Raw genomic sequence first — 20,232 nt, 5'->3', positions numbered from 1 at the left:
TCACTAAGCCCGGAGATCAGTGCATGCAGATGCCAGGGCCCGCCACTGAGACAAGCAACGTTTGATTACTTCCCCTTCCGGTGGCGGATCTTGTTCTTAGACGACAGGGGTCGGACTAATGGCTCTGACATCACCAGATGCCCTTCCGATGCACGTTAACTGTTTCCTTTCCATAGTTTCTTTTTCTTTACTTTTCTATATTTTTTCTGAACTAGAACTGGGGGCTGCACATGACTTGTCAGAATTGGACAGCAGCCGCCATTAGTAGTGAGTAACAGCCTGTGAGCACCCTTTCTCCTAAACAAGTCGGTAGATAGTCCTCCACGTGTTAAAAGTAGCGACCTTCTCTAAGTAAACACTGACATACGTTTGTAAATTGTAAGATGCAGAGGGTGGCCGCCATTTAACCCTTTAAACAATGTCTTGAGGTCCAAATCATAGAGAATAGCCAGGAAACAGAAGACTTATTTAATTGTTTAGCTGTGGAAAGTAGATAAATTCCTGTGTAACGGTTGAAACTGGATAGAGGACTGCTTGTGCAGCTGTTGACATTTGACACAGAACTGACTGTGCAGCTGTTAACATTTGACAGAGAACTGACTGTGCAGCTGTTGACATTTGACAGAGAACAGGCTGTGCAGCTGTTGACATTTGACAGAGAACTGGCTGTGCAGCTGTTGACATTTGACAGAGAACTGACTGTGCAGCTGTTGACATTTGACAGAGAACTGGTTGTGCAGATGTTGGACAATGACAAGACTGGGAAACTGCAGGAGCGAGATCATGAACTGCCCGATGGAGATAACTGAACGATGTGACCTGTTGTGACCTGCACCAAGACCTGCCTGTCTGAACTTTACACATGGTATGGAATAGTTCCAGACATCGATGGCTTCTCAAAAAACTTTTACACCTACATTGGAGAATCTACATTTTGCATCATTTTGATGTCATTATTTAACTTTACTTATTTACACAAGTATCTATCTGTGTCAAGCCGTCCATGTTTGGTGACTTGTTGACACCTCTGCTCACTTTATCATCAATGTTCTCATGTGTTGCGTGTTGCGGCTCACTGCAGCCTGTTGCGTGCTGCGACATCCTCTACACTCGGGTGGACGGGCTCGACTGTATGTCCATCCTGTGTATAATCAACCTTTGTGAGTCGCACTGCGTGACATAGGGCTCACACCCGTGTGGCTTTATCTACTTTCATGACTGGGGCATGGTTATTACAAATGTAACTCCACAGGTCTGAGAAAAGGACTCAGATCATTTCAATACCCGCGATTCTTTCAATCTCACAATGAGTGGTTCGTGAGGCAGCCTCCACATGTCAGCGCCACCTGCAAAAGTTGTGGCCCTGTCTCTCTGCATCAATCAGCGGTTGGTATATCAGCCCTTCCATGCTTTTGCTACCAAGGAAATAATCTTCACTTTTCCCTTCTTTTCACCAGAAAATCTCATTATTATTCCGCGTTTTGGAAAAAAAAATCAAGACTTCATTTCCTACGACAAATGAAAAGTACGCTGGGCTTTGTGTCAACACCTGATTCTCGTCTCTCAGACCCAGCACTGACTGACACCTTAATTAATATTACAAAATTATCTTAGATCAACAAATGTGTGCATTTTCGAAGCAATTAATAAAAAAATACAAGCGTTTTTGAGATAAGTTCAATTGACCAGCTGGAATTCGTCTCGAATTCGTCTTGAAATGTTTGACTACATGTTATAATCACATCACAGTGCAGCAGACATTGTGGACAATGTCCTACCTTCCATTGTAAACACTCCGATTTTGTCCACTTGCTATTTAGTGACAATGACAGTGTTAGGCCAGTCCTGAATGTCACATAAATAAGTTACAAAATATTCTCATTAATTTGAAAATTTAGTCGTAAAAGTCGATTTAAACCTTTCTCGAAAAACTGATTATGACGATGACGATGATGATGATGAGTGTTTCGGGGGCAAACGTGTCCAAGAAGAGATCTCGTGGATGAACTGTCAACACCAAAGTGTTTCCGGGAAAGAAGTGGTTCGAGTCTTGATCCTCCTATTACTTTCAAATTACAAGCCTTGGTCGATAGGCTTAACTTGCTTGCAAGTTGTCACGGAGCTATCTTTCAAGCTGACTGCTAGCTGAGGTCACATCGATCCCACAAGTCCCAGGACCAGCGAGAGAGATCGGCAACATCCGCTTTGTGTTTATGCATGCGCCATGGCAACCATCTAGGGTTGATAAAAATCTTGGTGTACATGGGACTATTTGAATTTAAAGTTTAATGTCTGTGTTTAAAAAATGTGTACTTGACTCTTAACTTCAATCTAAGTCATCTAAACGATGGGTAGACAGTTTGTTACAGCATCTCTGGACTGTATGTTGTCATACATGTAGAGACTGCAGGTTGCTGACCCACGCCGGATGCCTACCTTGGTCACACAGCCCCGTGTCCGACTTGATGCCGATCCACAGGGTGTAGCACACGCAGCCATAGGCTAAGGACATCAGGAGGATGGGGAAGACCAGAAGCAGCATGTTGAGGATCATGGTGTAGGCCTTCAGCCAGTCCTCGCTCTCCCACACCTCCATGCACACGAACACTGTCGGTCCAATCTGAGGAGAGACAGAGGGACCAACAGCAAGGACTTCAGTCACCTCCATTTCTTTTAAAGGCAAGACGAATGTCCGTAACCCACTGGGGCATTTAGAACAAAGAAATATACATATTAACGAACAATGAAGAATAAATATATATTATAAATATGTTGATGCTTGATTTGTGTGTATTGTCCCGGCGCATGTTTATTTTCTCGTTTTTTGAGATTTACCCCTCAATGAATATAACATCTGTTAACAGGACTGACTACCATGTAGTCTGGTTTCTTCCGCATTCATCAACAATTCCGACCGACTAGGAACCTCGACTGGGTGGGTCTATGTCTTGTCGGACTAACCACTCCACAAGTCAATGACGTCAGATCTATTTATAGACATATACACAAACGTTTGTATTGTTTGTGTTCTAATAAAGAGGATGTGTGCTGGGTTTCGATGTTACCTCCTTGAGGCGGTGGTAGACTGCCAGGGGGATCATGATGACGAATGCCAGAGTCCAGCACACGGCGATGGACTTGTAGGCGTGCGACAGCGTCTGCCAGGACCGCGAGTGCAAAGGTCGGCAGATGGCGAAGTAGCGCTCCAGGGAGATGGCCACCAGCGTGAAGCAGCTCACAGACACCGACACACCTGTACACAGCATCAGACACGGAGATGTGAGGCACAGATAAACAAACACACAACCACAGACACGGAGATGTGAGGCACAGACAAACAAAAACACAACCACAGACAGCAGTAGGTCAGATACAGACAGACACGGACAAGACCAGAGATGCTCAAGTCACATGTCTCCAACATGAACACTGAGACTCTGAGATATCAGACATACACATGAACACAGTCGTACATACGGGGATATCAGAAGAATCAGACACATGCATGACACCCACGTACACAGAGACTCATGGATGTCAGATGGATACAAATATGATCCCATACTGAGAGATATTTTACAGTTTATTCACAACTTGATCACACATAAGAATAATTAATGTAAGTATCTTCCAGCCAGGCATTTACCAGAAAATCATGAAACTAAAATGCAAAATGTTTCAAAATGATTCATTTCGTTCACTTCCCAAAACCACATATCTCTAAATGTGTCTAGTTCTCTTTCACACACACACACACAAACAAACAAACAAACAAACAAACAAACAAACAAACAAACAAACAAACAAACAAACAAATACACTGCACGACTCAGTAAAGTTTGTCTATAATTGTTCCAGACAAAAGGATGAAACTCCTCTGTCTCTACCACTTACGCACGATGTCTTCAGTCTGATTGAAGATGTCAGCTTTTAAAATACGCAAAGCTAGAAATATCAGCAAATCCCATTAAACAAACTTAACCAGAGGGACAGACACGCAAATGTCATGTTTAACAGAATTAACTTGTGTCAGGTGGGTGAGAGAGCCATCAATGGGTGTGACCGCCATCTCCTGTGTAGGAAGTGCTCCTCCATTTGTTTCCATAGAAATATTTGTTCCCGGAAGTGCTTTACAAGGATGTTGCTATTTAGAGGTCTGTGCCCGAGAAACCTGTACTCAGCTCTTTATACTTAAATGAAGAATTGAGATTTTCTCTTCAGAAATGCCATCCATCAGACTAGAAAAACTTCGATACAAGAGCTCAGCCTAGAATTGTGGTAAACACGCTGAGATCGTGACTAGTCTGTAGAGGAGAGGAGGAAAGAAACAAGAAAATTAGAATCCCAAGCTCTTCTTCTTTACAAAATGAAAAGTTTCAGCAAGTAAAACAAGAGCAAAAATAATCTCCCGGATTTTGTTGCGCCTACAGCTCCAAACTCTGGACGATAAGAGCTTCCGACAGAGGATGTTGTTATGCCTGTACTGTAATCTTACCTGCCAGACAATCAGAAGAAGAAATGAAACCAAAACATCCATGTATTTTATTTTTTGGAAAAGAAAGATGATAAAGTAGAGTGCGTTTACATAAGCAGATCACTTCTCAAGGGTTTAGCTGAAGATTATCTCTTCTTTGATACTATTCCATCCCAATTGGTGTGTTTGTGCGTGTGTGTGTGTGCGCGCGCGTGTGTGTGTGTGTGTGTGTGTGTGTGTGTGTGTGTGTGTGTGTGTGTGTGTGCGTGTACGTATGAAAGAGAGAGAGAATAATAGCAACACTTGGTAATATTCCAGCTCTTCTCACCGACATCACGCCCACGAAGAAATCGAAACACGCGAGATTCTTTTTAAATGCATTTTGCCTGAAGGTGCAATGATTTTCAAAACATTAATAAAACATTTAAATTTTATATTTATTTCACTTCGTCTTGAAAACAGAATCTCCACAATGCCACTCGATGATGAGTGCAAATACAGGAAAACATTAAAGTGGATTAATTATCTGCATTATTACTGTTTCAATCATGTCTCACTGGCGCATTATACGTTTCTTTTTCTTTTTCTTTTACAGGTTTTTTTTGTTGTTGTTTGGCTGGTAGATTCTATTTTTGATTGAGAGCTACTAAATACAACAAATATTAGAGAGAGATTAAAATATGGGGATGCAAGGGATGAGAAGGCAACAAACTACACAACACAGGAGGAATCTGAGCATCTTGGTGTCACGACAAAGCTTCATCTCCACTCGGCACGGAGATGCTTGATTCGCTTTCTGTGCCGCTCCACTTTTTATTTTTTTACTCTGTGTGCGTGTGAGTGTACGTGTGCGTGTGTGTGTGTGTGTGTGTGTGTGTGTGCGCGTCTGTGTGTGTGTGTTTTCTCATTCCGCTGCCGTTAGTTATCACGAAGGGCTTCCTAAAGATGATGTGATTAACGATGAAACAAACATTACTTTCTGATAATGTCTTCTTTTTTTTAATAAACTGGCGTAGTGGGAGCAATTTTATGAACGCTTATTTTGTTCTAATTTCAGTTTCGGTAATAAAACCACTCCATCTGCGATGTGCACATGCGAACAGAAAGAGAGAGGGTCAGAGGTCAGGTGTCGTGACTCACGGGGTTGTCTTGATGCTGTCCAGCTATATTGAGGTGACCTTTGCAGACCACGTCTCCTAGCAACTAAACATCAAGCATACGACGGCCTTGTCGCCCACATCCTACATCAGTGGAGACTGGGTACAGGGCAGTGTGTGTGTGTGCTTGCATGCGTGAGTGTGGTCAGTGAGTGCGTATGTTCATGTGAAAAGAGGATAAAAGTTTGTTTGAAGGGAGCGGCCAGATGGGGTAGAGGTGAGATATCAAATAACGGCATGCAATTTAATATATCACTGGCAAGATTACTAATAATGTAAGAGAAAAATGATCATTATACTCTGTCCCAGACAAGTAAATAAATCTTTACATGAATAATTGTTTACTTCCGATTCCTAGAGTTAGCGGTCTTAATGATTGTTGTGCCTTTACTTTTAATTCTCAACCATGTCGGGAAAAAATCTTGCTTTAAGGGCTTTAAATGTCGGTAAAGAAAATCTGAGCAATAAGCCCTTGCTGTGAGTAAGGAATGAGTAGCTGTTACATTGGCCGAGTGCTTAATCAACTGTTGTGTCGAGCGAGCGGCCAAGCAGCGATGTACATTGACCGAACGTTCCTCTTTGAAAATGTTTTAGAATAATGGAGGAAGCATCCTCTCCAGATAATGTTTCATTATGTCTAAAGTTAAAACCTAGCAGGAGCATGATAAAGTTGTCATTATATGATACAACACGTAGCTAGCTGCTTCGTTGTTTCTCTTTCTTTTGATCCTAGTTACCTGTTGACAGTTTATTACTATAAGCTTTTCAGCCCGAGACATCCTCCAGGCTCCCATAATATCGGAGGAGACATTAAACTCCTTGACTTGCACTTTGCTCAAAGTTCGAATCGAAAAGAAAATCCGCCAAGAAATGCAACGAGGTCGACATTTTTGTCTCGTTTGTCGATTTTCACAGACGAGCGAATTTATTCCGGGATTAGGTGGGATGAAACCGTGGAGCTCAATTCTAGATGACAGTGAGGGAGAGAAAGGTGAGGTGTCCATGCTATTATTACACTCTAATTACAATGTTTCTCCAAACTGTTACCGTAGTTATTTACAGACAATCATAGCAACCGATGGACCGACAGGTGTGACGTCACGCCCTTCTGCGTCTCCAGGTAAGCAGGACCCGGTTGCATTGCTCGGGCGCAAGGCCTTAGTCGGGACGTAGCAGGGGTATAGTACCCGACTAAATTTACGACCGTTGCATTGCACCCGACTAGGCGAATTTTAGTCCGCAGCTCGGGCGTAACTTTAGTCCAACCAGGGGGTTGGCGTAGCTGCCGACTAGCAAGTGACTAACTGACGAGCGTCCACAGCAACTCGGTTTTTGCTTATAAATTTTACAGAAGAAACGTAGGACGACGATGTGAAACTTGTTTTTGGTAGATGAAAGTTATATACTTTTATAAAATGGACCTTAAACTTGTTAATCGTTATCGTGAACTTTAACAAAATACGGCGAAAGCGAGCCTTCGGAGTCACGTTTTCGATTCTATTCTTCGCCATCCTCGGGATGTTTTCAAACAGTTTCAGGAGATACGATCAACACGCATAAATTGACAGTTTCTCGAACAATTCACCGTGTTTCTAAGGCTCTTTACAAATCGTCGAAATAAATAAAATACCTAGCCAGAGGGATGAAAAAAAAAAGCAGAAATCATAATTTTACGCAATCGCTGGATTTCCAAGCGTGTTTGGGTGCGTAAATGACACACATGTAAAAATACAGGGACCGTCTGAGCACGAACGTGAATTTGTAAATAAAAAAGGTTATCATTCAATAAATGTACAGCTAGTTTGTGATAGTGGCATAAATATAATTAACTGTGTTGTTAAGTATTCTGGAAATAGTCATGACACCAGGATTTTGACCGAGTCAAAGCTGTACCGAGCTTATGAAGTACATCCTTGATTAGTCACGGGATAAACTCAAGAAACAATTGAAGATGCAACAGTGTGCTGAAAACACGCCTTCCTTGCCTTTTAAAGAAACATCAAGGTATGTCATACTAAATTATATTGGAGTCATAAGTTTTGGAAACAATATTTTTACATTATATTTGAATATTATGTCCACATGAAGGAAGAGAAAATTATAATAACTGCCGTATGTTGTTTTTTTTCAAGTTAGTGTCTTACATGTTAATAAATTAATATATTATATTTTGCACAAATAACAAAGAGCGGAAAGTAATGGGCATGTTTGAATGTGTTCACATGTGTCTCTTCATTAAAACTTTTGCATGTATAACACATGCACACCTTTCAAGCCATGTTTCCCCTAAAGAAATAAATTAACATATATTTATGCACTTACATCTAAGCTTTTTCTCATGTATACTGTTCAGTTTTGTTATTAATTTGGTTACTATCATTTTCTAGGTTTAGCAGTTGTTGTGTGCCCATGTCATTTGTATAAAGATGCAGAATATATGATTCCTTTTTGCCTATTTGCAGGTACAGTCCAAAGAGAGCTAGTTATCATCATGGCATGCATAGTATTGCACAAGTATAGTATGCATTCTGTATGATGAGCATGATGATAATCATGATGTTGAACTTTATGGAGGTCAACAAGCCTTAAGTGCAAGAACAAAGCAAGAATCCCTTATTCACAGATCCTTCTCCTAGAGCTTTAATATTGGATGGTAACGTACAATTTATTTGTATGCAGAATTTCAAAGTTAAAATTAAGACATGTCTTTTTCATCAGATTAAGCAAAACTTGTGATCAGCAGAGGTTTAAGATGAAGGCTGGATGAATAACAGCCTCAAACATGCACAGTGTTTGTCATATATGTAGACCAGCCAGCCTTGTCAGTAATTTTAGAAGTTTTTGTATAAAAATGTCCTGGTGAAAGTTCATAAAGAGTTTCAAATATGCAACACAGGACTAATTTTAAATAATGATTACCCTGTATTTGGTTAATGGTATAGGAAGGCGTGATTACTGTGGGGAGGGATGTGTGGAGGTCAAATGTCCCATCACCATGAAAGGTAGAAACAAAAGTGCTGATGATTTTGGATGGTGAACATCCCCAAACAGTGGGAGCTTTAAACTAAGCACAACACCTAGTTATTTTACCCAGGTACAGCTTCAAATGTTCCTAACTGGAACTTATGATTTTCTTGTATGGTCTCCACCCTCACTCATTATTACTAATACAGTGTATGTTTCCCTGATTCTGGAATGTTGCAGCACAGAGGGACTCTCATTTCCATAAGTGTTGCAGCAGGGACCAGATGATGGAAGTCGTATGATTCTTTGTGACACTCTCCCTATCAGGGCTTACAATGAAGAGGGTACCAACTGGGAAAAAGATGTGCTTCTAAAAAGTGGTTTAAATTTGTATGAAGCCAGATAATTCAAGCAATTTTCTCTTTGTATAATATTTTTTTACAGTAAAAGAGCTTCTTTCAATGAAAATAGTTTTGTCTTACTTTTAAATATCTGTGTGGCTCAATAAGCACACATTGTAGGTTTTCGAGCCTACATGTAAATAATGTAGTACTTAGCGTTTACAGGTGTATATTACAGATTTTAGTGTGCACATGTTTTTTTTCCCCTCTGTTGGACCACCCCTTTGCCATGGTCAAGTGGCATGCTTGTCTCAATGACCCCCAGAAATATGCTGACAGGAGCACTAGCTCCTGGCATGGTCACCCATTTTGGAGAGATCAAAAGTGGTTCACTGGTCCTCTAGGTTAAAGGGGTTGGGCAATGGACTAACAATTCATTCATATAAAAGCATATGGTTACTGAAACTGGCGACATCCCGACAAACTGTTGGACATGTCTGAGATGACAATTACAAGACTGCGTACTGAAAAATATTTCATTTATATTACATGATATGCAAAAAACAGATGTAGATGAATTACAGTTATGTTTGTACCTTGATTCACTTTTTCAACTGAACAATTTTCATTATCACCTGAATAAAGTAGAGAGGGAGCACTTGAACTGTTATTGAATAGTCCTGAGCTCATTTCAATAGGGGGAGAGAGCAGTAACATTATATTCCTCGCTTGCTGCTGACCAGAATGAAAACCAATACATAGTGTACGGCAGAATTTACTTTTTATGATTGCACAAAAAAAAAAAAAAAAAAAGATTTTATATATATCCCGTTTGTCAACTCCTTTTTCAAGACAAGGATTTAGGATTCTTGCACTTTCTTTTTTTATTCCCTCAAAAAATATGTGCATTTTAACATGTTAGAATGTTGGTACCATGCAGCATAACAGACACATAGGTTGCACTCAATTCCTCAATCAATACATGAATGCTGACTAACAGTGACATGATCTAATACACATTCAGCTATGAGGACTTAAGACTGAAAAGTTAACTGAATCAACACAAAAAAGAACTACAGCTAGTAAGTTCCAACTAATTACAATAATATATAAAGTAAAATAAAAATTACATTAATATTTAAGAACTATTAATGTTGTTTAAAAAACTGCCATGATTCATGATACTGGCTATAAATAGAGAAGAATGATCAATTAACAGAGCGTTTAAATATTTTTTAGTAACTGATGTGTTCAACGCCATTGAAACTTGGATTAAGTATGACAAATGCAAAATTTGTAAAGCACATACCCTCCTCAGGAGCTTGCTCTTAGCTCTTAAGAACAAGAACCAAACATGGACAACATTCAAGGAACAGGAAAACAAATAACATATGAACTATAAAAGAATACACAACAGTACTAACAAAGAATAAATTCAAATACAGAAAACAAAGAGGAACTAAATAACAAGAGCTGAGAGTAACATGTTATTGAAACATATCATGATTATGCAACCCAAACATAATTTAGGATTGCATCAATCCACTCTGCAATCTGAGGTTGTGGACTTCATTTTGTACAGGGACACTTTACATTGTGGACATTGTTTATCACTCGCGGAGCATTTCTTCATTGCCTGAAAATAACAAATTGCAATCTGTGTCAGCCAGAGCGATACTTTATTTTCCAAATTGACTCCACCTATCCAAAAAAAAAACTATTTTTATGCATTACTTTTGTGGTTGTTTACATGCAAAAAACTTAAAAGTTTATTTACCTCGTGCATTGATCGTTCTGCCGACGACTCGACACACATCGTCGTCACCACATCTTTCCGCTACTTCTTTTAGTTGCAGTCCGTTCGAAATTTTGACAAGAGCAACGTCTGATTTGCAGCGACTGTCACTATTAATCCATAGACGTTTTATTTTTCAATTTGTCTTTCACTTTTGCATCTGACATTTTCGAGATAAGAGTGATCTCCCGCGTGAAAATTTCGTTTCGCGGTGGAAGCCCGGGAAGGTTTTTGTAAAACCCTTAGTCCGTAGTTACTAGTTCGGACGTGGCTAGTCGCGAGCCTAGTACAGAGCAGTGCAACCGGCGTAAGTGAGGAGACTAGCTAGTCGGGTATAAGGGGGTTTAGTCGGGACTAGCAGGGGACTAGCTACGCCCGAGCAATGCAACCGGGTCCAGGTGTCCTTATATTTTAGTCCGACAGGTGAGTGAGAGGTCCCTTGTCCTGGAGTCTTGGAGGCAGGGTAATGGGCGAAGACAACTTCATGGATGAAGGTTGGGGGAAGAAATCGGTGTTTTACACCGAGTCAGCAACTAAGGTTAAATGTGCGTGTGATAACAGTAAAAAACACCGACTTGTCAAAAGCTGTAGGATCTGTAGGCAAATCCACCCACAAACACACAAGCACACAGACACATGTACACGTGTACACACATACACACACGCAGGCACACACACACACACAGCAGGTGAATGGCAGAGACAATGGAGTATCTACATCTGCAGATGGCATGGACTGTAGTGCCATGACTCAGCCATCTGTTCGTGACAGCGCGCATGGCTGTTCATTGACTCCAAGGAAATAAAATTACAGCAAATCGATTCTGTTATTGGCAACGTCCATCATGGAAGTTTGCACTGGAAATCTTCAAACACGGCGATGTCCCATCTATCATCGTTGCAATTATTGGACACGGAGGTAAGGGAGACGAAAGCGGGATTAGCGGCGGAGGCGTAAAACAATTTTAACTTGTCTTTCTTTGATTCTAATTTAGTTTCGCAATCCGGCGAGCTCGGAAAATTATGGGGCGAGCTGCCCAGACATGTACAGAGTCCCGGCGCCAATGGAGGACGAGAATCCATGGAAACTAGTTCTGCAAAGATAAACAAATGACCTTTCACCTCGCACAATTTAGGTCATGTTCGGCGTATTCTATGCTTAATGTGTGGTGGACAGTCAATGCTTTGAAGGGCAGACCCGTCAGCTTGTGATCAGGGACCTCAACATCCTTCAAGGAGCTCGGTCATTGGCGTTGGCCGCACTTCAAACGGTTTCATCACCCATCGCCGACGGATTTCGCCAGGACTGCTGCCATTGCATTACACAGCCTTGCACACAATCAGTCATAAGCAAAGTGTATTGTAGGAGGACACCAGAAGATTTATTGGTGCCCCACTATCAGCAATGAAAGGCAGTGGGACAGAACTGTCCCTATCAGGAGCTGTCAACAAGTTGAGGTCTGTAGTTTATTTATGGATGGTCAAGATGGACAAAGGCACAAGATGCGCTATAATAAACACTTATCAACAAGTGTAGTCTGTTACACTAGTGACAAGGTGATGATGTTATGAGTTCTTTAATGTCTTTATTACACCACTCAGAGAAGAAAGGGCTACGTGTCCTGATTGAATGAAATCATCGACTGTCATCAGCAGCACATCACTGACCTGTAGTAACATTGACAGTATGTGTATCAACCCTCTAACGGCCAAATGTATTGTCACTAACAAGGAGGTATGTAACACCACTTACAGTAATGTCTCAAGTATTGCATCACCGACAGTGAAGTGCAGCTCATTACTCTCAGTGTCCACACAGGATCCAAGATGAAGACATGTATCATGAGAAGGTTCTATCAATGCAAGGAAAAACGATTTGGACAAAATCTTTTGTTCATCAGATGTTGATAGAAATTTTAGAATGTCAGATGTCAGTTGGAAATTAGATTTTAGCGATAACTGTCAGGTGAGAATGCCAACATACACTCTAACATCTGAAAGCTGGTCGATGTTTTCTCACCCAGGGTTTGTAGAGCATCAACAGGAAGCGACATTTAAACAATCTGCAAAAAACTACTTTCTTTAAAACTCTTCAGCTATAAAAGTTAATAAATATTTCATATGTGACCTCATTGAGTGCTTAAGGTAGCTGATTTATAAACATGACAGACACAAAAACAGACAAAACATAATGTGCATTCACACAAACGTGACATAAACCCATTAGGTCACACTCATGAAACATGTCGGGCACTTTTCTCTGGAAATCACAGACCCCTGCTGCCGATGTTTATTTACTTTTATGTTTATAAATTCTCGAAACAATGCACAACGGAAAGAAATTGTGTTTTTCTTTCTGTCTTCTAAATTAACTCCCCTTGGTAAAAATCCTGAACGTGAGTGCGTTGTCTTGGACTCTGCTCGGCATCATCCTGGGAGATGGATGGAGTCCGTCCCTCGGCTGCTGGAGGAGGAGGATTTTACACCGGCAGAGTTATCGATTCTTTTTTCTGGAATTTAATTTCTCTGAAGGAATGCGGGCTCACCGTGCCAAATGACTGATAAAAAACTCAAAGCGAGGTTTGATAACGACAAAATGCTTGCGGGTGAGCACGCTGACTCTCCTGCTCCTGCCTGCAAAGTAAGACACGATTTTCATTTCTTACTTTGTCTCTCTTTTTAATCGAGCTGCGAGTGGAAGTGGTTCTCCATCTTGATGGTAAACAGCGATTCACAAATGCTTTGTCTGTGGAAGTTACGACAAAAGTGAAAGCAGCTTTTATTTCAATCGTTGGACGGGGGAAAAAATGTTTAAAATTAGTGTGATGCTACATCATTCTTAAGCTAACGATCTCCTTGTGTCTCATGGCGGCTCATGCGACAGCATGAATAAGGACAGTGGAAAGTTTCAAAAATTGAACGATTGGCGATCGCTTAAGGCGATGGGGAGAGAGATTAAGGGACATGGCAGGACCAGGCCTCCCCTTCATCATTAAAGCACATCACGCCAGAGGTCAAGCGCTGGGGTCACGGGAGGGCGCGAGGTGATGGCTACTGCGTAACAGTCGGCTGAAAATAGCACGAGGACCACCTTTGACCCGAGAAGGTCGATGACCCTTGTTCACTCTATCAAACTATCAAACATTGTTTGAAGATTGTCAAGAGGAGGTAAAAGCCCTCGTTTTGGCTTCTCGCGCGACAGTCCTCGTGATTCTTCCGGTATGCGTGCGCATGCATGTCTAACGATTGCGTGACCCACTAAACGGAAATCCTCTTCAACTCGCGGAGAGAATAACAAGAGCTTTTGTCATTTCCACTAACAACAATAAAATAAAATAAACCAATAGAAGTCATGTTGTTAACGCGCATTTCTCGTCCTCTCCTTCTTGAGGAGTGACAGTAATGGCAACAGTCAGCAACTCTTCAAAACTTATTACGAGCGTTTTCAGCAAGTTTCCATGACTACACAAGCGATAAGATTTTCCATTTACAATTCCTGAAGATATAAAAGTTTTTTGTTTTTCGCTTGGTCACAGAGGTGGCCTGCGTGGACAAAGACATTACAAGCCAAGCACGTAAACCACGATGTCCTCACTATAGGACTTAATCAACGACTTTCTTGAGGAGACTTCACATTTTCTTTTATCTGATGCAAGTTGTGATCTCCATCAACCTTGCGACTAGCTGGCTTCTTTCCCTTGACACGGTGTCTTGGCAAATATTTCGGGGGAGTCTCGGTGGAGTTTTGATGATGGTCATCTATCTTCTAGCTGATGGACCTTTGTGAAGATATGTCAGCAGAATTTTATGTTCGCTGGATTGTCTGTACCACGCAGTTTAAAACAATGTCCGTGTACCAATGATAGTGTGGACAAGTGGCTTCAGAGAAGGTAGAGTTATCATGGCAGCCATATTGAGGATGCTGAAGGATGCAGGAGATAATGTCAACATAAACATCCAGTGAAACAGGCATTTGTTGACAATGCTCCAAAGATTACCTGACAACACTACATAAAGCTAGGAACACAGAATGAAAGAGGGTCCAGGGGCTGTCTCTTTCTCCACCATCAGGAAGGTGTTCTAGAGGTGCAGCGACTAGCGCCTGTCACCACTACGGTGAGGATTGGCTGTCCTGGGTTCAGATCTCATCTCGGGCACGCTCTTTCTTCGCATGTTTACAGGGTCTGCCACTTTCCCGTGATGTAGCCTTTAGTGATCAAAGATCTCTTCTTGTCTTTTCGTCAGACAAAGCAGACCCCCTTGTCCTGCCTCGTGTTTTGTTGTTTTGGTAAGAAAAAGCATTCCTCGTGCTTACAAACAAAGGCGATGTTGTGTAAGGGCATGTTTGTAAACATTTAAGCCTTTTAGTATACTCCGTGTGTGTGTGTGTGTGACTGTGTGTGTGTGTGTGTGACTGTGTGTGTGTACCGATTACCATTACTAGAAGTGCCTTTAATTTTGCGGAGACTCATTTGTTGCAGTCACCCAAAGCTTGTTGTCAACAGCTCCCCCAGACACTAACAACTTGTGTCGAAGGAAAAACAACAGACCGGGCGCAACCAGCATCTCTCTCGCCAAAAACAACAGATCAGAGACAACAACAAGTGGACCACAGGAGAAGACAAATGGTTCAGTTCACTAGAAACGAAATTTCAGGAAACCGTTTTCTAGGCTCAAACTTTCAGTTTTTTTTTCGCTGCCATCCCTGCTTGCCGAGAAATGCCTCGTCATTCATAAAAAGCTTCTGCCACAAGTGTGTGGCTCTATTATTTAAGTAAAAATAGTTTATTATATATTATTATAGTATATCATTTATAATAAACAGCTATAATTCCTGTCACACAGCCTGCTTACCTGTGTTGCTATACGTATCAATGAACGTCTCAATACACAGGTGAAGAAGATCGAAGGTAGGAGTGTGGCCTGTAAGTGGTCCACCGTGTTTACACCCAGGCATTCAGACGGAGTTCAACCTTCTCTTTTCATCTTTTTCCGGTTTTCTTTGGTAAATCAGTTACCCCTCTGTACATGGTTATACAGAGGAAGACTTTTCTCACAGGCATCGAACCGGCAGCCTCTGGCTTATTGTCTAAAGCACAAAGACGATCCTGCTCATAGGCTGACCTGTAGGTAGGTCGGTACAACAAAATGTTGACAAACAATGTCAATAAGACATTACTTTTCCTTTTCTCTCTCTTTCTATCTCTCTCTCTTTCAATATACAGCATAAAAAATGACGGCCATGACGGATTTGGTGGTTGAACACAGGCAGGAAGCAAGTAATCACAGTAAAATGTGTGATAAGGTCTCATGGGCTGTTCAGGGTAATGAACGTAAGTGGTTCACCGTGTCTAAGGAAGAAAACGGAACCCAACCGTCTTTTATTGCCGCCTTTACAACCTGTGAAAATCAGGGACCTACTTCTCCTGGAAAGCTGCTGTTGGGATGCTGAGCCCTACTCAGACCCTAACGGGACTGGAAGCAACGACCGTATACAGGTGTGTCTAGCCAGTCAAGCACCAGGTAGGCAGCTCACCACCACTAACATCGCACAGGGAAAATAAATTAGAAGAAAAGACTTGGAACCAGTTGGTACGATTCTTTGTATTGTAGAAGTCCTATCCCATCATCCATTAGCGCTTCCTCTGTCTTTGCTGATATTTTATTGGAGCTCTCTAGAGACGCCCGTAGCTGTGCGATTGACATCAAAGGTGATAAAGCTGTCATCGCTACTGTCATCGCTACTGGCATGAAAATGACAGCTCGTGCAAGTGCTTCGACATCTCGCGCGCTGTGGCTGGCATCTGACGTCATCGTCCATTTGCACATCAGACTGACGCCGGAGGGAAGCCACGTGGTGCCGCTGATCTCCACAGGTTCCCCCAGACACACCCACACCCACATCGCTCGTGCAAAACAAGTTAATTTACAGTTTTATATGTCATGCATGTGGGCCCAGAGACAATCTGTTGTAGCAAAATTAGAAATATGCAACCTTGGCCGAGAATTGACCTGGGGTCTTACCTTTGACGCCCTGAGCAGCGCGAACTTCAAACACAATGGGTTCGTCATTGGGTGGACAAGAAAGAGATGGTTCACACACACACACACACACAGAATAACGAAGCCATACACAATGTAAAGAACAAGAATAATGTAACCCACCCAATCTACAGTAATGAGGTCGGAAGTCGGATTTTAAAGGTGATCGATAAGCAAATGTTTATTGTTTATTTCTTTTGAGGCTGAAGTAGTTTAATGGCCAATCTGTCTGCCTCGTGTACAAGTGACGATCAAAGGTTGTAAACCTCCTCCATACTGATGTCACGTGTGCAGATCAAAGGAGTCGTTATCGTCAGCATGTAATATTTGATGGCTGTTCCCTTGTAGCAACACTTTAAAACTCTGTGTTCATAAAGTGTTGATGTTTAGTCTAGGTGCATGGTCCCTTTCGGGGAATGAATGCACTAAAACTGGTGTCATAAAATTTGTGAGCAGCCTCCATCACACTAGCAGGGAGCAGGAGCAGGAGGAGGAGAGCGATCTCAGTCTATTCATCCTGCGGACACCATCAAAGACTGTGGACTGGCAGACCGCCATGACTGACTCTGAGAGAGGCGAGCACAGCCGCCGCCTCCTCCTTGCTTCGTGATCAATGAAACAGCTTTTGACCAAAAGCTCAGATGTCTACAAAATTTACATATTTGATGGTATTATGTTATGGAGTATACTCGTAACATACTCCTTTTAAGGTCTTCTTTAAACTTTTTAATTTTTTAACTTATTTTTTTTTTATTTTTACAACGAATTCAACAAGAAAGTCCCGCTGACCTTTAGTATTGATGTCTTGTGCAATCTCTCCAACAAACACACACCCGTGTTACAGAGGTGTATATATACATATAACTATACACTGTATATAAAACAAACAGGTATTGGCATGCGTGTACGGTGGTACCTGTGTGTCAGTGAGCCTGTTGATGTTTGCAGGATGTAGTGGTTGATGCAGTATGGCTCTGTAAGCTTGAGTCTGAATATGCGTGTATATAAGTAGATGTCAGTGTTGTTACAGTGTTACTGTGTGTTACAATGTTGTTACAGTATAATAATATGTGCACAGGCATATGTTTCCGGTCCTCTGTCTGTCCATCTGAGGACACTCACGGGCTGTACGCATCTTGTATTGCTTCACGCTCTACCCTGTCCTTACCCGGTGCCGACACTAGGGTGGGAGGTAGTTGGTGCCAGCCTGGAGCCAGTGTCCATGGTTACCAGCACCACAGTGAGTGAGTGAATCAGTGGCCTTGAGAAGAGAAAAATATGGCGGGCAGGTGAGTGAGGAGAATCAGAAACTTGGACAACATGGCGCTTCTCTTGATTTGTCCATTTCATAAAATCCTCTTGGTGAAAGAGCGTGGAAGATTCCTTCATTTCCAGCTCATTACAAACTTCAAGGATTTCATTTGATTGGTGCAACAATAAAAAAAAGTAAATTGGATGGCACAATATTTCAGCTTGAAAGTTCATGTCATTTCCTGTGTAAATGTTAATATTGACTGTTACTTTCTGCGCGATGATTTTTTTTCTTCTACATTTTGTATTTCTCACTACAGAAGTGACTGAGAGAAATGGGAAGGAGAGGTGTAAGTACGTGTGTACACTCCGGCACATGAAGCTGTACAGACAGGACTACTACAGCTGTCAGACAGGACTATTACAGCTGTCAGACAGGACTACTACAGCTGTCAGACAGGACTACTGCAGCTGTAGACAGGACGAGCGGGCATGCACACAACTCACGCGCCAGTTTATTCCCGCCCACGCACATACACTCAGAGACAGGGTGTGAGAAAAAGAGAGAGGTAGACAATAACAGGCTGGACAATTCTGGATGCCCACCACTGCTCGCCAGCGAGGTGAGTATAGCGAGCTCCAGTGTTTGTGTGCTGCATGTGTCTGTGTGCCTGTGTTCATCAACATCTATTTTCCCACTTTCAACCAATTCTTCAAGCACGGGAGCAAGCCTCCCAGCCACTGAGGTATTTTTACCATGTATAGTTCTCGTAATCACCGATTCTAAATTTATCCACGATTTATCTCTAATTGCGTCACTTCCTGCTGAAGGCGCAGCTGAAGGTGCGGACACACGAGAAGCAAAAAGCGGCTTCGCAGGCTTGGCTTTCGAAGCAGCGCTTTTCCGAGCCGCTAGCGGGCTGCTTGATAGCCGCTTGAGGGGACCACTGGTCACACACACGAACGCTGTTTCGGTCTTAAATTGTTTGTGCTATATTTAGGCCGTCTCGAGTCCTATAGCTCGCTATGGGAGTTAATTAATTCGATCAAATGAACCGTCTGGTCCTTGCTGAGGTCGCCAGAGGCCCTGTTGCTTTCACAGCCATGTGGAAACGCGTGGAAAAGTAGGACAGGTTCTAAAGCGCGAAGCAGGCCGCAAGCTAAGCCGCTTACGAAGCCGCTTTGGGGATAGCTTGTAGTGGTGTCAGCTTCGGAAAAGTTTCGCGCTTTTTGCTTCTCGTGTGTCCGCCGCTTAAACATTCTGAAGCCGTTTTTTGCGCTGGTCATTACCAAGGGAGAGTATCCAGAAGCCTTTGCTGTCAGCCAGCGAAAAGTGAGGAAAAGGGACGCAACTCTTCTCGCCTGTCAGAGCGGATAACTCTAATTACGATCTGGCAACTATCAGGGTACTGAGCTTCTTTCTGCAACAAGTTTCTAGTCGTCTTATGATTACGGTTTATGATAATAAAAAAAATGAAATTGAGATGTTAGAAGTCAGCCTTGTCAACAGTGTTCAACATTTCTCCATAATTGTAACTCCTGCTGACCGCGGGCCCCTAAACTAAAGCCAGCAGGAAATACATCCAACCACCATATTCTACTCCAGTTTCAAGATGATAATTAATGTTGTGTTAGGGGTTAAAGCTTTTCCTTTTGTTGACACACATCTAAAGAAAGTTCAACTAGTCACGTGACGTTTTCCACAGATACACATGAAATATCATCTAGCTCACCTACCAGCTGTAGTCTTGACAACCTAGTTAAAATATTAATGTCTGTCAGTTTGACCTGTTTTTGCACATGGTTGTAGGCGTTTATGACAACAAAAGAAGGAGGGGTGGGAGGATTCGACCTCGGTTAGGGAAATATTATTTTACAAATGGCAGTCCTAGACCTCAAGAAGTGCATTCCAGTGTCCTCCCCATCCTCCTCCACCTCATTTGATGAAAGACATTCATAGCCTGTTTAATTCCTTGTTTAAGAAGTACGTTTCTTGCAAAATTACACCCAGATGATGGCTTGCGAAATGTCGAAATGAAATGGAGCCTAGGCGCCTGCTAACCACGCGGCCATCAGTGTTAACACAGCATGAAGCCCGCCATCACAGCCACAGGAATTTCTCCCCGAGACTTATCTCCTACAAGTGACTCAGGTCCTGATTGCCAGGCCCTGTGGGAATCACATTTATAAAATCGCCCCAGACCTCTT

General features: G+C 42.1%; 1 protein-coding gene across 2 annotated transcripts in view; it reads right to left on the bottom strand.

Annotated features, from left to right (window-relative positions):
• Positions 1-20,232, bottom strand: part of LOC112560436 (cholecystokinin receptor-like) — a 65,302-nt gene that overhangs the window by 2,415 nt on the left and 42,655 nt on the right. For both annotated transcript variants that reach the window (XM_025232301.1, XM_025232302.1), the window contains 2 exons: positions 3,066-3,253; positions 2,437-2,620 (listed from right to left, as the gene is read on the bottom strand). In XM_025232301.1, the coding sequence (XP_025088086.1) occupies positions 2,437-2,620; positions 3,066-3,253 (372 nt within the window). The remainder of the gene's footprint in view (positions 1-2,436; positions 2,621-3,065; positions 3,254-20,232) is intronic.

Source organism: Pomacea canaliculata, linkage group LG3 (assembly GCF_003073045.1).
Source record: "Pomacea canaliculata isolate SZHN2017 linkage group LG3, ASM307304v1, whole genome shotgun sequence".
In the NCBI taxonomy this organism is placed as follows: Eukaryota; Metazoa; Mollusca; class Gastropoda; order Architaenioglossa; family Ampullariidae; genus Pomacea; species Pomacea canaliculata.
Note: the sequence above shows the minus strand (reverse complement) of the source record. Positions and strands in the feature narration are given on the sequence as shown.